A 24,538-nucleotide genomic window follows, 5' to 3' on the forward strand; every position below is an offset into this window, starting at 1 on the left:
CCCTTAACAAATGCACCTTGCCCACTTGCCTCTATTAGAAATGTCTCTTTGAAGTGGGTTTTCTTAATCAGAAGCTTCAAAGCATCTCTTTGAATCTCTTCACATTCTCCACAGAAATAGAATGGCTATCTTAAGGTCCTCTCTACCCATCTCCAGTTTATGTATCCATTCTCATTTGTTAGTAAAATCTTGACTGTTGGCTCGCTTCTGCCAGTGATGCTGTATTGTGCACGCGTGAAATATTCAGAGAGGTACCTTTGTGCTTTCTCTCATTTTCTTCAGTTTTATAACTTTCCTCTACAGAAAAATAGGAGGGAAAATACTTAAGTCCCATAGAGGCCTACCAACCACACATCTTGGTTTTGAAAAAGCATTTCCACCTGCACTCAGTTTGCATGCTGTATTGTCAAAAAAAAGAGTGAACCAAAGGACAGTGGTGATGGATTTTGAAGTGAGGCCAGGCTGCAAACCCTGTGGCACTGTCAGTGAAATGGAGATTATTGCTCTAGCAGCTTTGGCTGTGGTTTTCTCCCTGATGAGACTCTGTTCGCTCTGCTAGACTGCTCGTTGCTGTTCATATCGTATTGTTCCTTCTTCATGGAGAACAGCTTTCTCCCCTGTGCTGAGTTCCTCTGCGGGTCCCTGCCCATCATTGGCAGCAGAAGGAGAACATGAAATGACTGCCTTGAATGATGCTTCCTGACAAAGATGTGATGTGGGTTGGAAGTGGGATTTGTGTGGATTTCTTGGTCAAACCCTCTGTTTTCATATAGCTGTTGGTAAACACGAGTAGTGATCATGAAAGGAGTTGCCATGACACTTTAATTTAGATGTAGCCATGGTCAAAAGCGGTGTTAGATTGTGTATCTACATACGGAGCACTTCCCTTTAGTAGAGAGTACTGGGTTGGCGTCAGATGCCATGCTTTACTTGCCACTATAGAAGCAAATCCCAGGATTACCATCTAATATAGATGATAGATATGTTTCTTTTCTGGGCCCTTCACTCTGAAAGCCTTTAGATGGCCAAAAGATCATTTTGGTAGCTTAAAACAGAACAAATGAGCAATAAACTGGAAATAGAGCCTATACAAGAGAGGAATGGGTATTTGGGTTGGGAAATAATTCTCTTAAAACCAGACAGGCACTTCAGGTGAGAGGGAAGCTAGTGCGTCTGGCTGAAGCCTGATAAAATCTGTTGCAGTGGAGAGGGCACATAAAGAAGAAAAGATCCCTTTTGTCTGTTACTTTAATAAAATATTCTATTTGCATGCTTACTGAGTTGAAACATTGGGCAGCATAAACTGTAATCACTGCCGAATACGAAATCAGGTAATTTTTTGGTCTTTTCCTCTTCTTAAAAATAGATAGGGTTTTATCCTAAAATTAGCTATATAAATCATGACTGAAGTTGTTATTGTTCTGCCTCAGCAATAGCACTGATGTCCTCAACCCATATATTTTCTAGCAGTACTGTTTCCCTGCTTTAAAAAAAAAGGGGGGGGGCTGAAACCGTATGCAGTTTGCAGCTTGAATGTCCAAGTTGTGTAGTCTGGGTGAGATCAGACTGTCTGCTAACTCTAGTGAGCTAAGCGTAGCTATTGATAGTAGCGATGCTTTATTCCCAGCATGCTGTAATACTGTCAGCAGCTACCACTGACCTTTTATTTCCCGTATATTATGCAGAGATCATGTCATCAGAACTTCACATTCCTGAGTTCTTACGGTAGATGCGTCATCCTCTCACATGCTATATTTTTTTTTCCTGTAGGACCCACAAATCTAGCAGGTTGGATTGGGGAATGAGAGGGGTTCCTCAGGGCTGCAGAGATGTAGGACAGAAACTACGTACTCTCCAGGGGCTTCAAAAAATAAGTGGAAGCAGCGAATGGGTGGAAGAGAGCAACAGAATAGCTGCAACGTGGTCAGAGCTTAAAGGTTTTGTTGGGTTAGTTTTGACCTTGATCTCAATCTCCAAACTGCTTCACTGCATTGTCACAAACTCTTGACAGTGTGCGTTCAGATGAAGTGACCACGGCAGGGAAAACATGGGACAGTGCTGCTTTATGTTGGTTTTACTATTTACATCCTCAGAGCCTGAGACTACCTGAATTGGGGATACCGTACTCCCTTCTAAACATTCTGAATTCTGCTTTTCCGTCTCTTCCTCATGCTGGCAATTGTGTGGCCAAAACTGAATTGCCTTTTTTCTGGATTGCCTCATGCCCTGCTCATAGAGCACTGGTGCTAGCCCTAGACAGGCTTTTGGCAGCCTGCACTGAGATCAGCTTAGCTACCAAAGGGTGAATCCTCACTGAACATGAATCACAGAATGGTTTGGGTTGGAAGGGACCTTAAAGATCATCTAGTTCCAACCCCAATTCCATGGGCAGGGACACCTTCCACTAGATCAGGTTGTTCAAAACCTCATCCAGCCTGGCCTTGAGGTGTCCAGTGCTGAGGTTTCTCTTATTTCCTGCCTACCCTACTTCTTATTCCCTTCCCCACTTGTACAGTGACGCTGAGCAAGAGCACTTCGTGAGAAAGTGCTTTTCCTTCAAAGATGGTTTTGCCCTTGCCCAGCAGGTTTTGCGTGCTTTTTAAAGATCTTCCCTGTGCACCATCTTCAGCATTACAGAATGGCGTCGCACTCTGGCTTGGAAAGCTGCTACCTTTCTTTCATTGTTGAAAACTAATGATACTGATCCACAGCATCCAGCATGCTGAAGGACTCCTGTTGCGATGTTAACAGCTTTGTTTTCATTTGCAACTATTTACTCACACCTTAAGATCTCCGCATCACCCTGATGCACTTACAGTTCAAGGACATGTGTGGCTTCTTTATCAGCATCATTCAATTTTGCTAATACACCTGGTGTCCAAGCGGGACCACTTCAGAGACCATCCTTGTCCAGTGAAATATTGATTTTTCTGCTGCGGTAACTGGAGCAGTGATTTCTCTTTTCCAAACTTCTCTCTGTAGAGCTAGCCTTTCATGCTGCCTCAGATCTGGTGACTTGTCTGCCTTGTCACTCAGGTTGGAAAAATTATGTGATATTAATGACCAAGAAGGCAGTGTGCCTTTTTGGAAGAGAATTAATGTTTTCCAGCTGAAAGCAAGGTCTTACCTTAATAGATTCTCATGGGTAAGTACTTTGCTCTATTGAAAGCCTGCAGTGACTCAGAAATAATCTATTTGTGTGAATATATGACATGTTTAGGGTGGAGTTAGGCAGCTTCTTTGGGTTTAAGCTACAAGATTACCTTTAGCACAGGAATTAAGCACAGTATTCAAAGGCACAGACAAAGGTTAGGCGTTTCTTTCAAGCCTGTGAAAAGTTCACAGCAGTGCTCAAAATTCAGCCTTTATGAAATCAGTATGACATGCAGCAGTCCAGGGCTTGCCCATTACTTGTGTTTGACTTTACCTGCAGAGTGTTTTGTCTTTTTTTATGAGTATTCAATAATCTTCCTCTAGTTTATGATCTGAAGCCATTGGCAGGGGAAATAGGGGACAAGGTCTGTGTTTTGGAAGTGCACACTTGTCACCTCATAATTTAAACTCATTACAGAATTCATTGCAAAGGTTTCATTTGCTGTAACCTTTGAAAGCATCTACAGCACTTCAGTCAGTTTGGGGTCGTTGGGAGGAATCTGTATTTTTGGCCAATGTGGTTGTGATCATATTTCTGTCCTGACAGTACTTATTGTGGGGGAAACACGGGGCTTAGTGGGATTGTTTAGGTTAAAGCACCGTCTTGAAGGTTTATCTTAAGGTGGTTCCTCTTCTTGGATGCTGGGATGCAACTGAAAGTGAAGTATCAAGCCATACCTTCTGCTGCCCTGGTGAAGTCAATCTTTCTGGCACTGGTAGGTAGATAGTGTTCTGCTTCTGCTCAGGACTGACAAGCAGGAGAACTGCAGCTGTACCATGTTATTTAAGCCTGTGATGTTTGCAGTTAATCTGACTTGCCTGTATCAGCACATCAGAGATGCCACAGGCCGGCCAGGCACTGCATGGTGTTGTCCTGCCTTGCTGCAGCTGCTTGCCAGGAAATCGTGAAAGGACACCCAAACCACTCATCGGCATGGAGCATATGTTGTATGTGCAGGTGTCATGTAAGCTTCAGAGTGTAAAAGCTTATGTAACTTTTTTACTTGCTTAGGAAAAGTAGTCTCCGACCTGTGTTGGATAAAGCATTTGCAGTGAATAGTGAGTAACAATATAAAGACCTATTGGGAGTCTCCAAACTTCATCCCAGAGGTCGTCACACTTCGGTAACAAGTGAACAAATAAAATGTTGAAAAACTCCATTTGATTCTCTGGAGAAAAGGATAAATCTGTCATTAGCAGAAATGAGCATGCTAATTGTTTGCTTAAACATTCTTTCCCTGAACGTTTTGTCTTCTGACTGGTGTAGAAGTCATTTAGTGAGTGTTACAAAATTCAAATTAAAATTGAAATGAGCCTTGAAATTCAGGAACAGAACTCCAAGATTCATCTTTTCCTCAGAATGTCAAATTGGTCTCGCTACTAGCTGTTGCTGTATCCCTTAGAGTTTAATCCTTTCCAACCTTGGCAGTTTCCAAAGCTGCAGTTTTTCTGGTGGTTCATTTAAAGGAATTGCTCCTTGGAATGAGATTTGCCTTTAATGGCTTCCTGTGTTATCTCCTGTTCAGATTGCTGTGTAGATTAACCGTTCCAGACTTTTATTTGGGTACTGTGCACACTTAGACTTTTAGAACATACACTACTTTTTTCTATACAAACTGGTGAAGCTTGTCACGTTGCATAGGAGAATCTATAACCTGCAAATGCAGTGTGGGCTCTCGTCTCAAAGGCTTTGATAGTATCTGAGCATTGCGTGTGGATTTGAGGAGAATTTTGAAACACTTGGGCTAGATTGAGAAGAGTTAGTTTGCCCTCTTAGCAATTTGAATCTCAAGAAGATAAAAAAAGTAAGACTGTAGATGGGTGTGTAAATCTATTCTCCTTCATGTCACTTATTTCATTGTGTAGCAACGTACGTTGTCTCTTTTCTACCTTGCATACTTGTGTATCATCACGTATTGTCCTGTGCTGATTTCCTTGTCTGTGTAATCCCACTATATGTTTGGGGTTTTGGTTTAAGCATTCTTTATCTAAGCTTGAATATTAGCCATTGTGATGCTGTATTTAATATCCATCATCTCTTCTAGTGGAGTCTGCTTTGGGGGCGGTTTAGGTGATGAATCATGTCACCATCTCCAGAACCTAGTACAGGAAGGCTTATATATCCTCAGGCTAGTGAAGCAAAAGGTAGTTCTGGACTAAAAGGTTGGAGAGGATGTTCCTTAATGTCTTAAGCCCTTATCTACGTGATCTTGACCTCCTGGAGCCTGTTGTCTCTAGGAGCCCCCCTGTGCTGCCCTCTTCCTCTGTCACAGCTCCATGACCTGCACAACTTTGAGCCATTCCAGAACCAGAGCTGGGATGGGTTTGCAGTAAGAACAAATACTGTGTGCAATAAGTATCTTGAATCAGGAGAGATCTGTTTGACAAATGAGGTAGTACTCTTGGCTTTGAAAAATGTATCCAAGAGTCATTGTACAAACAAGACCCCTGGTGCCCCTGTGAGAAGTTTCAGATCTTCAGAGATGTAGTGCATTTAGACAGCACAGGTTGAAGTACCTTTTATTATAAAACGGCTGTTCTTACATGTTCTAGGTGTCTTAAAACTAATTTTGGACACTGGCCTACATGCACTAGTGCATATAGTTACACAGTCAAGGAGAAAAGTTGGATTAAAAGTCTGAGCAGTACATAATTCTTTTTTCTTTCAGATGTAAAGAATGAATTCTTATAAAAGCTGCAGGGTGATGCTGCTATTGTCTTCATTGGTTTTGTAACATTAGTAAATCTTCCTTATGTGTACTGAATATTTTGTTTCTCCAACAGTCTGATAGAAGGCAATCTTTGAATTGCACAAAACCCAGCTATCCCTTATTCCTGTGAGAAATCTCTGTAGCTCTTTAAAACCATAAAGGTCAAAGTTTCAAAGGAGTTCTAGAGAAATCTGTTTTGCTTCCCCCTCCCATCAGAGCCCTTTTCTCAACTGATTAAGATCTCTAATGTTTTATGTCTCCTCCTTCTCTCCTTAACACGAGACAAGTTATTTAGGATGGAGGTTTTATGGGCTGCTGTGTCAAAAGCTTTAGACAAGTCAGGAAAAAATGGCCCCAGTGTGTAAAGACCATTATCCATAACCCGGCAAATGTCATTTGTAACTTCAAGCCATAGGGAATCTGTCAAATACAAAGGTTAAAAACCCAGCTGGCGGTTCCCATCAAGGCTGCTGTTCCCTTCATCTGTTCAGCAGAGGGAGATATAGATCTTTAGTGAAATGCTAGTGTTGATATACATTAAAAAAAAAAAATAGTGCATTTGGTGTTAGTAAGAGATGAAAATCACTGGCTGAAGCAGTGTATAGTCTTCCCTGCAGAGCTCTGTCAAAATATTTCAAGTGCTAACCTGAAACCCTCTGCTGTCGCATCCCTGAGCTTTCCTTGGTAGAGGGTGCCTATTGTGCTGTTGGTTTTGCCAGGGATTAAACTGAGGCTACCAGACATGCTTAATCTAACCTCAGCTCTCTTTAGCGTAGTTCTCATGGAGTGGACCTTTCTTGTGTTGCTTCCCTTGTCATCCAGTCTGCTAAATAGAGCACACTCAGGCATTTTTCTTCTTCTCAAAGGTGTTCATTTAAATAAAAACCTGGGCTGGATTTGTGTTGATTTCCCAGATATGATTTTTGGACGTTAGATTTGTGTTGGATTCCCCAAATATGATTTTTGGAGGCAGTGGCCCATCATCAGTATTGAAGTGTCAGGAAGTGAGATTGAGTTGTCATCCCTAAATGTGCCTTTTTCTGCTTTAGAAACTTCCTTTTCATCTCCTCGCTGACATCATGGGCTCTGTGGCTTCCTTACTTAAAAGGGTTTGAGATTTATATATTTTTTTCAGATTTTTGCCACCAGCAAAATAAATCGTACAGATCTTGCTTAATCTTATGTAGTCTTCAGAGCATGCTGTAAGGGAAGAGCAGATGGAGGAGGCTTTGACCTGCAAGGAAAAATATCTATTGAATGCTTTTCCAAAGTTCAGTCTTCGGGTAGCCATTGAATTTTTGACACCTATGAAGACAGGGTGTGTGGGAGCTCTTTGGGAGTCTGGTACAGCGGTGTTTGAGGCCACTTGTCTAGACAGAACTCCGACAGCAAACATAAATGAAGTGCCGCATCCCGAATCATCTCGAGCACGAAGAGGAAATACAATATAAGGGCATTGTTCCAGTTTGCTGCTGTGGACCAGAGCATTGCTTCTGGAAGAGATTGCTGAGATTCCCTCAGGGCAACAGAAAATGGTTATTAGGAGAAAAACTTCATTTACTGCAAAGGGTACTCCAGGTACAAAGAGGAGGAAAAAGCAAATGCATCAGATAGGTAATTTTGTCTTAGTTATAGAAACAAAGTACTTGCAATTTCTGCTGGAACAGAAAATTGTGAATACGAAGCTATATACAGCAAACATTTTAATGTGCTGTTGGGATAAAATTTTCTTGTTTTACTGTTGTTTGTTTTGTTTTTTAAGGGAAGGTATAAACAGGAAAGGTAAAAAAAAAAAGTTAGCTTTGCCCACGCTGCAATGTTCTACAGGGAAATGTTGGGGTGAAGTGGATTTATTTCTGCTCTCTCCTCCTCATGTGATTTGTCATGCTGCAAGTGGAAAACAGCACACTGCATTCTTCAGCAAAATGCTCCAAATAGTTTTGTCTGTCAAAGGGTCTTTGCTTCAGGCTGTATCAAACCCATTTTTAATCTCCTTCCTTTACAGTAAGGGAAGTGATTTGTAAAGAGGGCACTGATGTCAGCTCACTGCTGTCGATATTATCTAATTTCTTCTTCAGAAAATTCTTGTGTTAATTTTTGATGCAGGGCTTTGTTCGCTGAAATTCAAGTCCACTTTGTTTCCTGTCCCTAATGTGTTGCCACCTTTTCTCTTTTTCCCAGGGCATCTATATCCTTTATGTAGTGGAAACTATTGCACTGTCTTCTCTCCCTGAAGTAGCTGATGATAGGCCAAAGCCTGCGCTGCTCATATCCCATCCCGGTATTACTCTGTCAAATGAAATAAATCTCTTTATAGTGTTTCGATGGCTGGCAGGCTTCCTCACCGTTCTTTGTTGAACGCCCAAATGCCACCCTGCATTTCTATTGCTATAATAAAGACCCTTTTTTTCCTCCATACACTCTCTTCTGCCCTGGAAGAGACCCTTGATTCAAAATAGTCTGTCTTAGTGGTGACTGCATGAAGGTTTGCATGTTGAGCTGAATTATTCCCCAAGATGGAGTGTTCAGCTGTCCTGTGTCCTCAGTCTTCTCTCCAGAGCAAGACCCGCATATGGATGTTCAAACTCCAGCCTGCCTCTCTGCTGTGGAGGAGATAACATCTCCACCCTTAACTTGTACAATAAAGCCACCTCAGGTACGTGAAGATCTCCAAGTGCTCTTGTTTGGTATTACAGACGTGACAACAGTTGAAGTTCAGCAGTTCTCCATTTTCTTTTTCACTAGTAAGAAAAAAACAAAACAAACACAAAAAAACCCAAAAAAGCTAAAGGAGAACTAGAGCTGTATGGCAGTGCCTTATTCCACCCCCATCACGTGGCAGTAGGTAGACAAAGCCTGAAATATCTGAGAAGCCAGAACCTTATGCAGCAAAACACAGCCTAAAAATTAACACTGTGTAATGCTGAGAGGTGGGCTAATGCCTTTCCTTTCTTACGTCAGTAGCAAATAGCTTAAGCAAATTTGGATTAAAAAAAAAGTTCACCCTAATGCTTTGACATAAGAGTACTTTTCAAGGCAGCTAAGATGATGTAGAAGTTACGGAATCTCCATCTTTGGAAATGCTCAGTAGGACTGAGTAGGAACCTGGAACATTACTGTTTAACTTGGAAGCCAAATACAACTTTGCAGTTGTCTGTTCTTTGAGCTGGAAGTTCCCAGCCTACATTATTCTATGACTTTAAGGACCCTTGAGCAAAAACGGGGTTCAAACAGAAGCTGCACTCTGTGTAGGATGTTTGGATTCCTCATAATTAAATCCGGAGTTTTCCTTTGACGAGCCTTTGATATTGCTGCTTTTGTGGGGAGGCTCTGTTTCCTGGTGTGGAGGTAGGTAGAAGATCCACAGGAGAGGTTCTGCTTCCTTATTAATAGCTTTTTAGTTAGTCTCTAAGTGAGTGTGCAGCTTGTTAGATAGCTTCAAAATCAAGAGAGTGCTAAGGCTTTTGTAGATCTCCTTACAAGTTAAAGGAAATACATTTTAAAGCATTTTGTCTTCAAGGTGTGGGTTCTGACAGCAGCTGTCTGTCTTTTCTCAGGTTTTTGAGAAAGAGCAGCACTTGTTTGTCTGGCCCTTGTTCAGGTTTCTGTAAGGACCAAGGCATCTAATGTGCCAAGTCACCTTCAGCGCACTGCAACACAGTGCACTGTAGTACAGTGTGCTACTGTGGAGTTCAGTTCATTTTTTTAAATCAGAATCTTGCCCCTTTTTACCTCCTTCTTTTTCTCCTCACTAACAGATGAAAAGTTTTTAACGGTGAAGATGGAGATTGCATGTGTGCCTCCTGATTCTGTTTCCATTTTTAGTCCAAAGGCTTTATCTCTGAGGACACAAGCTTCCTTTTTATAGGAAGAAATCACACCGAGCTTGGTTGAAAGAGATGTTTGGTTAACTCATCTTGATGTTAAAGTTCTCTTCTTCTGCTGATTGTTTATCTATGTTCAACAAAAATTCATAAAGGTGACTTGCCCTCTCCTTCATGGAATACCACTTAAGGGAACAACACCATGTACTCTTCTCTTTCACCCAGCGACACTTGAGACACAAGCTTTGGTTTGAACCACTGGGCTCTGGAGGACACTTGAAGGCAGAAGGATATGGTTATATTTTGCTGCTAAACAAGTTGCCTAGGTACAATTCTAGGTAGCTTTGAAGGCTTCGTTCTGTCTACTCTGTGCTGAGTAATTTTGCTTACACTTGGTATACAGAGATGAAACAAGTGAAAGATCAATTTTTATAGGTAGAGATTTAAATATAAATAATTGGATTTCAGCTAACCCCTTCAATATGTATTGACCAATCTGTGCTTCCTTCAGGACCTCTGAAATCATTTTTTAATCAGTGAAATTAGAAATGGAATCAAACTCTACAAAATCATGCCTCTCATCTTTCTTTCTGACTAAAGATATTTAGTGGGCTTTTTTGTGCCCTTTTATTTTGTTGCTCTTCTGGTTTCTTCAGGATAACCTAATTGGAGTTGCGCAGAGGTATCTGGCACCAAATTTGCTCTGACTCAGTTTAAATCTTGTTGAACAAGTCATTTAAATACATCCCTTAGACTATAAATTGTCTCTTATTCTTACTACTTATGCACAGAGTTTCGCTGGTGAAAAGAGGCAGCCTTGATCCAAGCTTGAAGTTCATACTGAGGAAGACAAATAGATGAAGCTGGGAGATGAGTTACTAGATGCAACAAATCAGATCATCACGATCACAGAAGCGCAAGAGAAACCCATTTAAAGGTTTCGCTTTAGCCTGGGCTTCCATTTCAGTAGGAGAGCTGTGGCATGAGGTGTGCGGGATTGCAGGCTGTAGCCAGAGCGTTAATATATGAAATTAATTTGACACCTTAGTTTGCTATTGAAGATATTTTCTTTATTTTTAAAAAAAACAAGAAAGGTCCAAAATGTGCTTTGGTAACAGAAGACTTGTAGCAGACCACTTAATTAACATCTGGCTCCCCACCCTGCACCTTTGTTTTTGAATAGAGAAATCTCCTTGGCTGCAACATTAATTTGACATGTAGCAGTGAGCATCACTTCTAGACTCAAGTCTATAAGTACTGAAACATCTGAGAGCAATGTAAATTACTTATTTTTTGAATGGATCGATAATCTAAATATTGAACAGTTGAGAAATATGCATTTCTAAATGGTTGAAATAAGAAAAATGGTCATTGATTCTCCAGCAATTCAGTTTTCCAGAGGAGAGCCACAGAGCCTTTGTATGCACCTCTTGGGGCTTTCTAGTTGTTACATCCACTGAATATAAAACTCTTGCACTGCAGGTATATTTTTGGTTTGCTGTCCTTGGCTTGATATCCCTTCGAGTAAGTGGTTCTTGGTCGAAAAAAGCCTGGGGGGGTCTGTGAGTTAGCTTGTGCCATAGACTGGTTAATGTTCACGGTGTTTTGTGAGACATATGACCTGGAAGATTAATGTTACTGAGAATTGTTGGGTACCTGGAGAGCTAAATCACTCTGCTTTTTGGGTTGTGAGCTTTGCTACACTGGATGTGCTGGTACTTGGTGAAAAACAAACTGCTGCTGTGTGCTGCTCTGTCCTAACCCTCACCCACTTTTTCTGGACTTGCTGCTCCTCCATACGTTGTAAGAGCTCTGTGAGAGGTAATGAGAGTCTAAAGCCTGCTAGTTACAGCTGTTTTCTGAATTTCATTAACAAATCTAAGTGTAAAGAAAATCACTTTTGACAAAAATAGATTTTGCCTCTTTTTTTGTTGTTGTTTAAACAACTAAAAGTCCAAGAGCAGTTCCATCTTTCTGAACAGCGCTGAAATTACCAAAGATGTTGCTGGCTCCATTAGCAATTCCTAGCTCTTTTTTTTTTTTTAGAAGTTTTTAACCTGATTGCCTAAAATTTTGTAACCACATATCAGTTTGCAGGGATAGGGATGCAGCCAACAACCCAGCTGAGTCTAAGGACTGGGACTGAGAAGGTGTTGATCGCTTTACTTTGTATGTTACAAAACCATCCTTCCTTTTCGCCCTGCTCCTGCCTGCTGGAGTCCTGTGAATTGATGAGCTGCCAAGCGATGAGGGATGCCATCCTTTTGCTGATGTGGGTTATATTTACTGAAGAGGTGGTGAGATCCTTCATAAGTTCGGAAAAGTCTGAATTCTTGATTAGTTGTCACTAGATGGCTCAAAGGGGAAAGCAGCAGCATCCTAAGGGAAGGAAGCAGTTCTTCAGCATTCTGGAAAAGCGCTATTTAAAATCAGACTTGTGGTCAGAGACCTCTCAGCAGCAGTGGCAGAGCTTGGCTGCCCTTTTTGCCTTCTGAGATGACTTCTTAAAAAATATACATATAAAAAATACTGCCTGCCAGCAAACATTTGAATTCAGAAGGCACAGCAGCAGGATTCTGTCATGCTCAGCTTCTGCAGTGACGTTGAACTAGATGAGAATTGCTTCAGAGTGTTTAATTTGTTGTGGTATATATATACATGTTCTTTCCCATTGTCTCATATATATTTCAATTAAGCCTGAACAGAGAAGAAAAAGTAAAGCAGCAAGCTGTTGCTGCCCATGGATTAGGCATGAGGCTTTTTAACTGTGGAAATGTAATTTCCAAGTTGAAATTGTTCTAAGGGAGTTTTCTGATTGGGGTGGAAACTGTAGAGCTGCAAAAAAGTTACCAAATGATGACTTTAATGCTCATGTTTCAGGAGCAAAACAAGAGCAAATACCCCTGTGCATTGCTGGTTAGCGGTGGAGTATGCTCTGTGATTTTTCAGGGATGCCGAGGGCAGGAGCCAGCACTGGGATGCTGGATGAGCTTACTGGTTTTGGAAGTTTGGGAAACTTTTGATTCTCCTCAATGCCCAATCTGTTTTCCTTACCTTCAGCTGCCTCTTAGGAAGAGTTAATTTTCTGAGCTTTCCAGAGCATCTTGCCTCAGACCTGCTGACATGCCTGGGATTTCAGCTTGTCAAACTCATCCAGGCGTGGTTGCTGCTGGGGTACCTGGGAGTTGTATTTTTCTCATTTAGCTTCATTTTTGGGCTCTCTGCTTCCTCAGCAGATGGCATTTTTATCATGTTTTCAGGAAGTCCATATGGCCTACAAGAGAGAGTATCTTTTTAATTGTAAAACATGACCACCTGTTCTGATTTTAATGAATGCAGTGAGCATTCATCTTCATATATCTACTTAAAAATAGCTGCTTCAATTGAATTTAAAAAAAAAAAAAACTCAATTGGGCACCAACACTTTGGCTGCTGAAATAATCAATTAATAATTAAGTGTCTAATTTTAGAACCCCCTGGCCTTGCCCATTCCCTCCGACTCGTTGTGATCAGATCAGACAGTGATTGATTGCCCTGCCAACGCCAGGAGGCACACGCAGTGCTGGGACCAGATGCCGGCAGGCTTCGAGCTGTTTATTGTGATATTTAGAAGGTGAATGCAACTTCGCATCTCTGCTCTGCAAATGGACTTGTCTTTTCTACTCTAGCTCTTTCCTCTCCACGCTGCTCCAGCTGCTCACATGCAGCCATCCGCAGGTACACCTTTCCCTCCCACCCTCTGAAGGATAAAATCTGGTGCTTAAAAGGCATCCTAATGACAGACCGGCTGGAGAGGAGGTTGCAACTATGAGCAGAAATAGGCTTGAAAGGCTTATCCACTAACTGGTTCCTAGTAGAGAGCCCTGCTAGAATCACTCTGCTCATTAAAATAACAATTGCTGGTTGACTGTTTTGTAGTACACTGGCCAGATGAGAAAATGTGGAGTTTTTTGGCTCAAGCTTTCAGAGAGGTGGAAGGGACCACGATGCCCAAATTTTGTTGAAGGAATGTTAACACTTAATTCAGAGTCTCTTTGAAAATTAACCCCTTTATTGAATAAGCCTTTTGCAACGTCAGCTTGTCTGAAGCTAATTAAAACACCCAAATGGTAGGAACACGCTGGGATTTTGGGTGATGGCGTCAGCCATTCAGAGGGTTAATATTTCAGAGGTAGAAGAAACAGTGTTTGAAAGAGCACTTTGGAGGTACAGCACTTCTAGGATTTCAGTGCTAGTAGTAATGGATGTAATGACTGTTGGGTTTCAACTCAACAAGGTAATTTGACAGTTCACTGCCTGGTGTGAGTGATGGAGAAAACTTGGTGTGGCTGCTTGGAGCGTCTGCTTTTGCACAGCAAGTAGGGAGAGAGAAAAAAAAATTTACCAGAGAAATCTCTGATCCCATCTTATGCAGAGAGCAAGATGCTGGGAGCAGTTAGAGAGGAAGGTGACTTGCCTGCTCGCCTCTTTTTACTGAAGGTGTTTCTGATATAGCCCCCCATCCTGCCACAGCCACTAATTAGCCTGTTAATACCAGGGAGAAGCTACCCTTGCTGGTCTGCCGGCGGCTGCTGTAGCCTGATCGATGTAAATCCAGTTATCTCTCAAACCACATGGGATTTGGAGACAGCTGGGTGGTGTTTGTACGGCTGAGAGCCCTGCTTTGAAATGCTGCGCAAATACAAAAATAACTGTAGCTATTGGCATTTAAATTCATTTCCGTGTAATCTTTGTGATAAACTTCCACTGGTGGGGTGTTATTTCAGTGGGAGGAGGGTCAGAGCAGTTTTCAGCTGACGTCTGGGTATCGCAAGTTGCTTGGTGAGAAAGGCGTCCGGCTCGGTTTCCTTGTGTATGTGCGGCATTCCCTCCTGCGCTTCCAGAATAGCAGGGGATAATTAAATGAAGTTCAACATTAAAGACTGAAAGTCGGGAAGGGAGAAGCTTATTAACCTTGTTGAGCTGGAAAGAGCACTGGGGGTGTTTAGGGCCTGAGTCTCATGGGGTTTTCTATTCTTATTTTTCTATTTCGTTGGGAATTGACATTTAGTTGTGCAGAAAATGTATCGTTCTTTCTGTTGCTATCCCTTTTATGTGGTTGTGGCACTGCGGCACATCTGTGAATTGTGTCTTAAGAAGAACTGGAATTTAGTCTGTTCTCTCATTAGCAGAAATGCTAATTCTGTCTTGATCGGTAATAAAGGAGAGAAGCAAAAACCAAAAGTATGGAGGTTACCCATTTAGGGTAAGCATGAGAAATTTATTCCCTGTTTTCCATGATCCCATTTAAGTGGCAAACAGACTGAACTTTTAACCTCAAATTCTCCCAACAGTTTTCCAAGACGGGACAGCTTGAGGAAGGCAAAGGGGGTGCAGGGAGTTAGCAGTGGCAGGCAGAAGGGACAAGAGTCCTGTTAGCTGCTGGCTTGCACATTGGCCACAGGGGGTTTGCAGGAGGACATGGATGTGCACACACATGTGGGTGCACATTTCCTCTCACTGACTCTTTGAAAGGCTGCTTGGACCTTTACAGACTGAATTTTGGGGCTGCTTTAAGAAGCCTGCTTAAACACTGCTTTGCTATGGTGCAGACTGTTTATCCTAGATGAGGCTTTAAGTGTGGTGTGGAAGCTGCGGGCAGGGCTTTGGTGAGTTGCCTATTAGAGGTCCCGTGCATGCTGCATACTTCCCATCTGATTAAATTTTGCCCCTCTTCTTTCTTATTTCTAGATCACTGTGTTCACTACTACGATCTTCGCAACACTAAGCAGCCCATTATGGTGTTCAAAGGGCATCGCAAAGCAGTCTCCTACGCAAAATTTGTGAGCGGGGAAGAAATCGTCTCTGCGTAAGTATTGCCTTTTATGGAGGCTAAAAACTTGGTAGCCCTTGCTTTCCGGCACTCTTCAGGGCCATCATGCAAGTTCACCTGCGTGGGTGGGTGCGCACACTAGCTGCTGTGCTTTTGGAAAGCAGATTGTTGCTTTTTTCTAAGACAAAAATAGCAATTCATTCCTGGTGTCGCTTGGCTCAGCTCTGTCTTGTGGAGCTAGAAGCTTAAGAGGAATATGAAGACAACTAGATGCAGCTCCTGACCACAAGCCCTGATTTTGATGGGAAGCTGCAGGTGGACTCTCCTTTTACAAAATGTGCTGAGGATGCTCCTGACCAGACCTCTGCCATTAGAGAAGGCTGCTGGCAGAGCCCTGAGGATAGTAATCTGTGGTAAAACACAGCTGATGAGCAACAGAAGTGATCAGTGCTGCTATATCCAAAGAGCACGTTTAGCCACAGCCTGAGCACAACTTGAGTAGGACTGACTGATCTGTTCTCTGGTAATTTATTAATCTACTCTGTGAAGGCCCTTTTTAGGATTATGCTTGGGTTAGAAAGTAGACAAGGAGAAGTTGTGTTTTGTGCTCGTAGTGACATGCAGCTTTTCAGACAGGGTAGGCCATAAAGTCTGCTAGGGAGATGCTGAAGAATAATATTCAACAGTTTCAGTTACGTGGCCAGATGTCTCTGTCCCAAAGCCAGATGTGGCTGCCTCAGTTCTAGGCGGGTTTTACATAATGTAGGAATGAGTGTGCCTACCAGATCACATAGTGAAAGGTTTGAACAACTGGCTACCAGCCTCTTCAATAAACCAGCAGTGAGCCCCTCTTACACGGTGGGCAAAATGCAAGCAGCCTTGGGGGGCTGCAGGGGAAGCTTTGATCTCAGCACACTTGCATAGAACACCTGAGGGCAGCAGGGATAGATCACAGGGGTACATCTGGTCCCAGAAAGTGTGTCGTCTGCCTTGTACCGAGCCAGTGATTATTCAGCTCGGTTCTGTCCCGTGTTTTCACACAGTTTGCTCTAGAAATCTGGAGCCAAAGCAGAGTGTTTTAAGATGTATTCAGGCTGTTAGGGAGTTACTCCGAGCTGTGTGATGGGGGACTCCCTGGTGGCTTCCAGTACTGTTTATATTTAATCAGCTCCTCTCTTCTTATTTCTGTTAACATCATAACTCTATAAGGGTGCAAATTAATACCTAGAACACAGAAAATTAAATTTAATGCTTTGAACCGTATCTGGGTAAGAAGAAAGGGTTCAATAGAAGCAGGAGGAAGCTGGAAATGTTTTACAGACATGATCTAGTGCAGCACCGTCCATGGGATGTTTCAGGACAGAATGACCCTGTCCTGCTTGAGCCGACTGTCTGAAAAAGCTTATCCCACAGTCCTGGGGAGGAGTATCGATAGAGCTGTCAGACTTGGACAGGCAACAACAGGGTGAGAGAACTAACTGAAGAGTTCACTTGTTTTTTTCTGCATGAAAAGAAAGAAATGCCGTCGAGAGTAGGTTATTTTTCATGTCTTTCGCAAATTGAGGAGAGGATGCAGCAGTAATAATTCCCTAAAATCAAGCACTGATTTAAGAAAAAATGATATGTATATTCAGATTCTCTAGATTTCTAGCTAAAGCTGTTTTATAGATTGCATTGATTTACTTTGCCTTGTAGAGTTAGGTTTTGACCTCAAGGGTGTTCAGAACTGCCTGGTATTTAGCAAAACACATTGATTGCAGCGCTGATTTACAGAGAGATAGATTTAACAGAGCAGCGCGTCCATGATATTTTTCTGGAGCCGGTATGAAACCAGAAGAGCAGTGGAGCACCGGCAGGATCAATGGCCTTTTCCTCTCCTTGTGGTCCAGTGGCAGATAAGCATGCCACAGAAGAAGAAAGTTAACCTAAGCAATGTAAACATGACTAGGGCTTGATGGGAATTCGTTAACAGCAAAAGCATTCCGTTAGGCAGATAACTTTCTTCTTCTGTGGCATGCTTAACCTAAGCAATGTAAACATGACTAGGGCTTGATGGGAATTCGTTAACAGCAAAAGCATTCCGTTAGTAATAGACTTAAGTGTTTTTATTTTAATGAAGAGATCTAGAATGCTTGATACTAAAATACAGAGGTTAAGTGCCTGTGTATATATGAGGTCTTCTTGATGGGTTACCTAATAGCACAAGCTGTCATAGGACTCTGACAGCTTGTAGACCACAGATTAGTCTTTTCTGAAGGCAGGGTAAAGCAGCAGAAGTTTAGCTTCCAGGCAACTCTGAAGCTTTTAAAAGCAACATTTTAAAAATACAGCTGCCCTGATGGCACAGAAGGCACCTCCCTGTACTTGTGGGCCAAGAAAGCAGTAGTACGTACCTTTTTGCCCTTTCTGTGAGCTGTGCTGCTATTGTGATAGTAAGGACAAGAGAAGGGAAGGAAGAGTGAGCAGCAGTGTAGGGCAGGGATGGATGTGGAACAAGAATCGGGCAGAGAAGCTGAATACTCTGTTTTAGGGCCCCATTGGTCAAGACCTGGGATGAGGAATGCACTCCTGCTTAAATCACAGTGTTACAGATAAAGTTCCTACCTCTGTTTTGATCTGACCTTATACTATTATTACAAACGACTGACAAATCTTGCTGCAGCTGCCTTATCGCTCCTTTGTCATTCCAGCTGTCATTGAGGGCTGAGATAAGGTTTTTGCAGGATAGCACAAAGCACGTCTCTCCTCTTTTGTGCTATATTTTTAGGTAAATGTGACATTGGTGCAGGGCTAATTTGTTATATCGTCGGTACTATTTGATGGATATTGGGTGGGGGTTTTTTTCCCTTCAGCTCTTAATATTCAGAAAGCAGCAAGGTTGGGTGCTGTGACTTGTAAGAGGGGAGCACTACCTGCCTCCCTTTCCTCCTACCCAGCAGGCTGACAGGTCCTGCTCCCAATCTCTTTCAAATTTGAGATTGGAACAGCACTACCCATTTCCTCAAGCATGGCTTCACAGGGCTTGGGTCCCACTGTATCAGTGTTTCTTCACCTGCTGTGGAGTGTGTTGCTGTAAGTCATTGAGTGCCAGAATATCAGAGCCTGGCAATTGCTGGAGAATTAACACCTGGCAAGTGAGAGGGGCTCATGTCCCCTCAGGTTTGGGGGAAGAAATTAATCCTATATCTCCCAGAAACCTGGGATCTTCCTGGTCCAGCTGAGCTCTGTCAGGCAGAGGAGACTACTTCCACCTCCTTTCTTTTGCCAAAGGGAAAATGTCTGCTCACAGTAAATAGAAAAACATTTTGAAGGCAGGTATGTTTGCATCTGGGGGAACAATGGAAAACATCCATTTTGATTTAGCCCCAACAGAGTTTTTGTATTTTTAATAGTAATATTTAGCTTTGCTGCCAAGGTGAAAAAAGTGGAAGTTTGAGATCTGTATCCGTGCAGTCTCAATTACACATGAGAAAACCACATCAATTTAATGCTAATAGTAACTTTGAGCCCCCATGGGTGGTTTTTTTTTTTATACACAGCTGCTTGATATTGGGTAGGAGGAGGAGAACATGCTTTCAGGGCAGCTGGAGAGGGAGGAGGCTGCTTCCTGTCTGAGTCCTGTAAGGGCATGAATGAGAGTTGTAGCCAGCGCAGAGAAGGGAACAGATTTTGTCCATGCTGTAGAATTTAAAAAAAAAAAAAAAAAATTCAGTGTGTCCTGGATCTGGAGGAGGCAGTGATGACCCAGAGGCTGTACAGTTCAGTGGAGGGCTCTGTAATTGAGAAGAAAAAGGAAGAGTAATACTTGGGGGAAGGTTTTTATTTAAACATGTAATGTGTTTTGACAGACGTAAAATGCAGTGGTACCTTTCTGAGCTCAAGCTGAATTGCATATGATTGAAAGTGGGATAAATCTCTTGGAGTACACTGAGACTTCCTACGTTTACATTGCAAGTAGGGTGTTAAGGAGCAGGGTTGCAAGTGAGGAGTACCTGCCATATGGCAGTGGGGTAACTTTAGGTATTGTTTTCAGGTCAACAGACAGTCAGCTGAAGCTGTGGAACGTAGGGAAGCCTCACTGCTTGCGCTCCTTCAAGGGTCACATCAATGAGAAGAATTTCGTAGGGCTTGCATCCAATGGAGACTACATCGCCTGTGGTGAGTAGAGCAGTCATCGTGACAAATGATAATGGGACTCCTCAGAGCTGGTGCCTCTCCAGCTGAAAAGCACACCGGCAGTTGTGCTGCATGGGCTTTTTAATAGAGGATTATTCTGAACTTCCACTTCCCTTCCTAGGGAGGAGCTCTGACCTAAGGGGGTCTGTACTTGGTTTTCTCTCATTTCAGATGAGTACTTCACATGTGACAGTTCAGGCTTCATGTCACCAAAAGTCAACTATTGATATAATTTATGTCACTTAAAAGTCACTGTTGATATAATTTATGTCTTTCAAGTTTATCAACTGACGTGTCCTGTCACATCTTTCTAAGGAAGGGCGGTAGCCTGGACCACACAAGTGGTCTTGCACTTGACACTTACTCTGGGATTCAGCATAGGGAACCTCTCCCTAGAAGACCAAATAATTCTGAAGCATCCTTTGGCTGTTTCTGTCCCTTCACTGCTTCAGTTGGGCTGTTGAACCTCTGTAGATCCACAGGTCTGGGTGGGAAAGCAGTGGCAGGCTGTGGGATGAGCAGGACAGCTGTGCCAGCACTGAAGGGAGGACCTTCGCTTGTGTATTCTCTGATCTCTGTACAGCTTGCAAGGCAGAAATTGGGATGGATTTCTAAATAAAGCCTGCACGCTGTCTAGTCTCTCTTACTTAAACCTCCACAGACCAAACTGTCATACTTCATTACAGCAAGCAGAACTGTGACAGTGCAACCTGCCTCAGAGCTGTAACGCTGTACAGGCTGGCTGTAGCGGTGTTTCATGTGGAAGCAGAGATGCTCTGCTCAAAATGCTCTTCCCTAAGGAAATGATGGGGAACAGGTGGGATCCTGTACGGTTTGCAAGTGGACCGCATACTGCAGTTGTCTTGTAATAAAGCCTGATTCTGTTATTAAGCATCGTGAAAGTTTGCTGTGGAGCGCTCCCAGTTGCCAAGGCACCATGAGTGTGATAACTGCAAGGAGGAAATATCTGGTCTGGTCTTAAACGCTGAAAGAGCTAAGAAGCCTTATTTCTGTGCCTGCTACCGGAACCTAATCTTGTGTGTTTATTTTTTTATTTCTAGGAAGCGAAAATAATTCCCTCTACCTATACTATAAGGGCCTCTCAAAGACACTGCTGACATTCAAGTTTGATACAGTCAAAAGTGTCCTGGACAAGGACCGGAAAGAAGATGACACAAACGAGTTTGTGAGTGCTGTCTGCTGGAGGGCACTACCAGATGGGGTAAGCATTCTGCTCAGGCACCCAGCCGGGTGCGAAAGGAATACCTCCTGCTTCCTCACAAAATAGCATTGCGAAGGGTTTGACTGCACTTGGTACTTTCCTGTTTATGGGTGTTGCAGATCGGCATGGTAACTGAAATGCTGGAGGAGAAGGAATTGCTCTGCTCTGAATTCTTCCACCTGGGTGTTTGAGTTTCTCTACTTGGCATCTGAAATCCCCAAAGCAGCATTGTATTTCTGTCGCTAATGTTTTTTGTGGGTGCATTAGTGGGGTTTTGTTCCTTTAATGAAGGCACCTGCAGATACTCACTGCAGAGCCTTATCTCAATGTTACTGTGTCTGTGGGCTTGCTCATTGAAACACAGCCCCTGTGTTTAGATGAGTAGATATGTAAAGGAGGCGAGCCCTGGCTGCAGTCTCCTCAATGACTGTTCCAGTGACACTTAATTCATATACGTAGCGTGTGTACTAATGCTGCAGGCAGACCTGACACAGCTTTTGTGAGAGTGGCCTTTTGGCACAGGGCTGCTCTGGAGAACAAAATACCGCTTTAAAATTCAGAGTGCTCTTGAAAACCTTGCATAAAAATAAAACTTGAGCAAGTAACTCTCTTGTATGTACAAGAGCTTTCAGATCAGATACTTAATGCGCTTGTTGGGAGGGGGAGGAAAGGAGCTCATCCTAAATATGGTTTTCTGGGTAGCTAAAGTGGAATGTTGCCTAATTGACATCCTGAGATGTTGCATTCACATAACATTTCAGAAGGGTAACATCTACCAATCTGTTTCTGCATGAAGAAGCTTGCCCCCACAATCATGATTCAGTTGTCACTGGCATAAACTCACTTGAGATAGAACTTCTAAGTTGAAACAAAAACAAACCCAAGGGTCTGAAATGGCACTTTCGATTTAAAAGTAAAAAGCGGGCTGCTGTGGTTGAATGGTACACATGAGACTAAGTGATTTAGGGTCAGCAGCTTCTTTCTGACTGGGAATTTAGGAGGATTTGGTATATGCAGATGGCAGCGGCTGTTGGAAGTTGCGTAATCCGTGTTTCTCCTGGATAAAAATGTGCTGCAGGAACCTGTGCGTCCAGAAATGCCCTTCCCTGAACTGTCCCCACAGCAGTGTTTCTGTGTTGTGTTGTCCTGCCCTCTGACCTCCTGCACAGCTTTTCTACAGGCAACAGTGATGTCTCACTCCCGGTGTTATTTCTATTGCCATCTACTCCTTACCTGTCTTTTCTCTGATGAATGTGCTTTACTCTGATAGACCTTCTGCTTAAGTGACTGAGAAACTTTTGAGCAGTCACCAAGAGCTGTCAAGCAATTCTTCATAACCGGTATGAAAAATATTGTGTAAAAATGTAATAGTTAAATCGGGCCCATCAAGATTGCACCAAATAATGTGAAGGGTTTGCTCCATTAAGCAGCATTCAGAATCCCTTTTTTTCCATCATCCCTGTGCTTTTCCCTGGGCTTCTTCTAAATTAGCCTGTTTCTCCCATGGCAGCCACAGTACCTGGCTTTTGTTTGTAATGAAAGCAGCAAAAACCTGCCTGTGATCTGAGAGCCACTGGCTGAGTGTTTTTCTTACATGTTTTGGCTCTGCCTGTGGTGCATGCCATCCTGCTCTCCATACTGAGCAGCAGCCTTGATTGCTTTAGCCAAGAGGCCCGAATGCTTCCTTGACTCTATCTCCAGTCCCCCTGAGACAAGAAGCACTCTTCACTGATGCAGCCACACGTTTCTCTTCCCTCTTGTACCAGCGCAGCAGACCTCTCTGACCTAATTGAGACTTTGCTCATGTTCTTAGGAAATTAAATTACTGCACAGCCAAAGGTCGCTTGTGTCCAGAAAGTCTTGCTCGAATGATGAAACTCTTTCATCTCCATTTTAATACCGTTGCTTAACTTTCGCATAAAAGTTTTCAAACGAGCTTTGTATATACAGGCTTCCCTAAAAGCTGGCGTGTTTTTTAATGATGCTCAGATGAACTAGAGAAGGCTTTTGCCTCGCAGGGCTGTCAGCATCTGTGGGAACTGGGGAAGCCACAGCCTATTTCTGGCTTAATTGCAGACTTTGATCCTGGATGAGTCACTCTGCCTTCATTTCCTAATTATAATAAGAGTTACTGCGCCTGCCTTTCAGTGCTGGCGGTGGTCACGCCTGCTCTGCTGAAGGGTGCATGCAGCTCCAGCCTGGCAGCCGCACAGAGCCCAGCATGGACTGGGAAACTTGCCCCAGAGCCACAGGGAGGGCAGCGGGTAAGCTTTGTACTGGTGTGGGCGTGCTGTTCTGTGTGCCTTGCTGGGCTGGTTCAAAGCCATCATGCTGGTCTCTCTGCCGTGGTCACTGGGCAGCAGCTTCAGTTTGCTGCCTGGAGTGTTTCTGAGGGGGGAGCTGCAGGCACTGCATGCCAGCCTTTCCCTGAGGCTCCCCAGTAAAGCAGACTCTCCTTGGTTTCCCTACGGTGTTGCTCTCAAGGATTGTTCTTTAATTAACCTTTCGAGATGAGATGAGTAAGTTTCAGATCTGTCAGTTATCTTGGGAAGCATGAGTACATGTACTCCTTCACTTCATGCACTTCAGTGCAAAATCTCAGCTCCTAATTAAAACTTAACTAAAGCTTTCAGATGAAATGTCATTGATTCTTTCTTAAATCTATTTTTATGTAATTCAAGCTTTTACTTCCTCCTGAGCCAAAGTCAAGCTGTGCCAGCAGCCCTTGCCAGAACCCATCCTTTTTTCCCTCTGCATTGGTTTTTCTTCACTTAGGAAGACGCAGGAACCTTTTTGCTAGAGCTATCACCTTTCCAGCTGCAGAGGTCCAGCCAGTGCCTTCTTTCCACCTGTGTCAAAGCCATAATGAGGGAGAGAAATTGTTCTCTGTAAGGGCTTATTAACATTTTGCATCAGGCTTACTCACTTTTCAGCTCTTGGGTGATGTTTAGAAATAAGCACTAGCTTGTAGGCTAATGGGGTTTTTTTTGCAGTCTAACAAAACTCTCAAGTGAACAAATATCTCAGCAGGTACATCAGGAAGCAAATCTTTGTTCTGCTTCTTTTGGTGTTGTGTTTTGGACAAAGGTAAATGGGCTGACTAATATTTTTTTAAATGGCACTTACAGTTTTTGCGGAAAAACATTTTCTCATTTTACTCTAAAAATTGATCAGTATGTAAAAGTAGAGAAAGCTTCAGGACACTTTCAGCCCAAGTGACCTGATAAACATGAGTTAGACACAGAGATGCATTTCTGAACCAAATCCTTTTATTTCCCAAGTCAAGCATTCTGTGATATACCTATGCCATCCTTTGTTTCTGGCACCTTGGCATGATTTAGCCAGCTTGATTTGAAAAGTGAATCTGGTCTTGAGACTGGAAAATACATTCTTCTATTTCATTAGCATGTAAGCGGATGATGCTATTGCATAGGGAAAGGAAATTACAGCACTGGTAGTAGCTAGGTGGGTAGAGATGTTTTGTCTGTCTTGGGAGGGTCACTCCAGTTTTGTCTAGGTATGTGGAAAGTAGCTGGAAGAGATTGGTTTGTACTTCATTTTCTCTTGTGTCCTATGGGACGTTTTCCCTTTCCCTAAAGGGGTCACCTTCCATTCTGACCTGCCTTGCTATATTGCAGAG

The 24,538-nt window shown here is 42.9% G+C and overlaps 1 protein-coding gene across 1 annotated transcript in view; it reads left to right on the top strand.

The window, feature by feature from the left end:
• Nucleotides 1–21,089, top strand: part of RFWD2 (ring finger and WD repeat domain 2, E3 ubiquitin protein ligase) — a gene marked incomplete at its 5' end in the record, with an annotated part of 88,245 nt that extends 67,156 nt beyond the window's left edge. The window contains 4 exons of the mRNA XM_010082529.1: nt 15,419–15,536; nt 19,534–19,658; nt 20,738–20,898; nt 21,018–21,089. Of these exons, the coding sequence (XP_010080831.1) occupies nt 15,419–15,536; nt 19,534–19,658; nt 20,738–20,898; nt 21,018–21,089 (476 nt within the window). The remainder of the gene's footprint in view (nt 1–15,418; nt 15,537–19,533; nt 19,659–20,737; nt 20,899–21,017) is intronic.
• Between the last annotated feature and the right edge of the window lie 3,449 nt (nt 21,090–24,538).

Source organism: Pterocles gutturalis, unplaced genomic scaffold, assembly GCF_000699245.1.
Source record: "Pterocles gutturalis isolate BGI_N339 unplaced genomic scaffold, ASM69924v1 scaffold37719, whole genome shotgun sequence".
NCBI classification, from domain to species: domain Eukaryota; kingdom Metazoa; phylum Chordata; class Aves; order Pterocliformes; family Pteroclidae; genus Pterocles; species Pterocles gutturalis.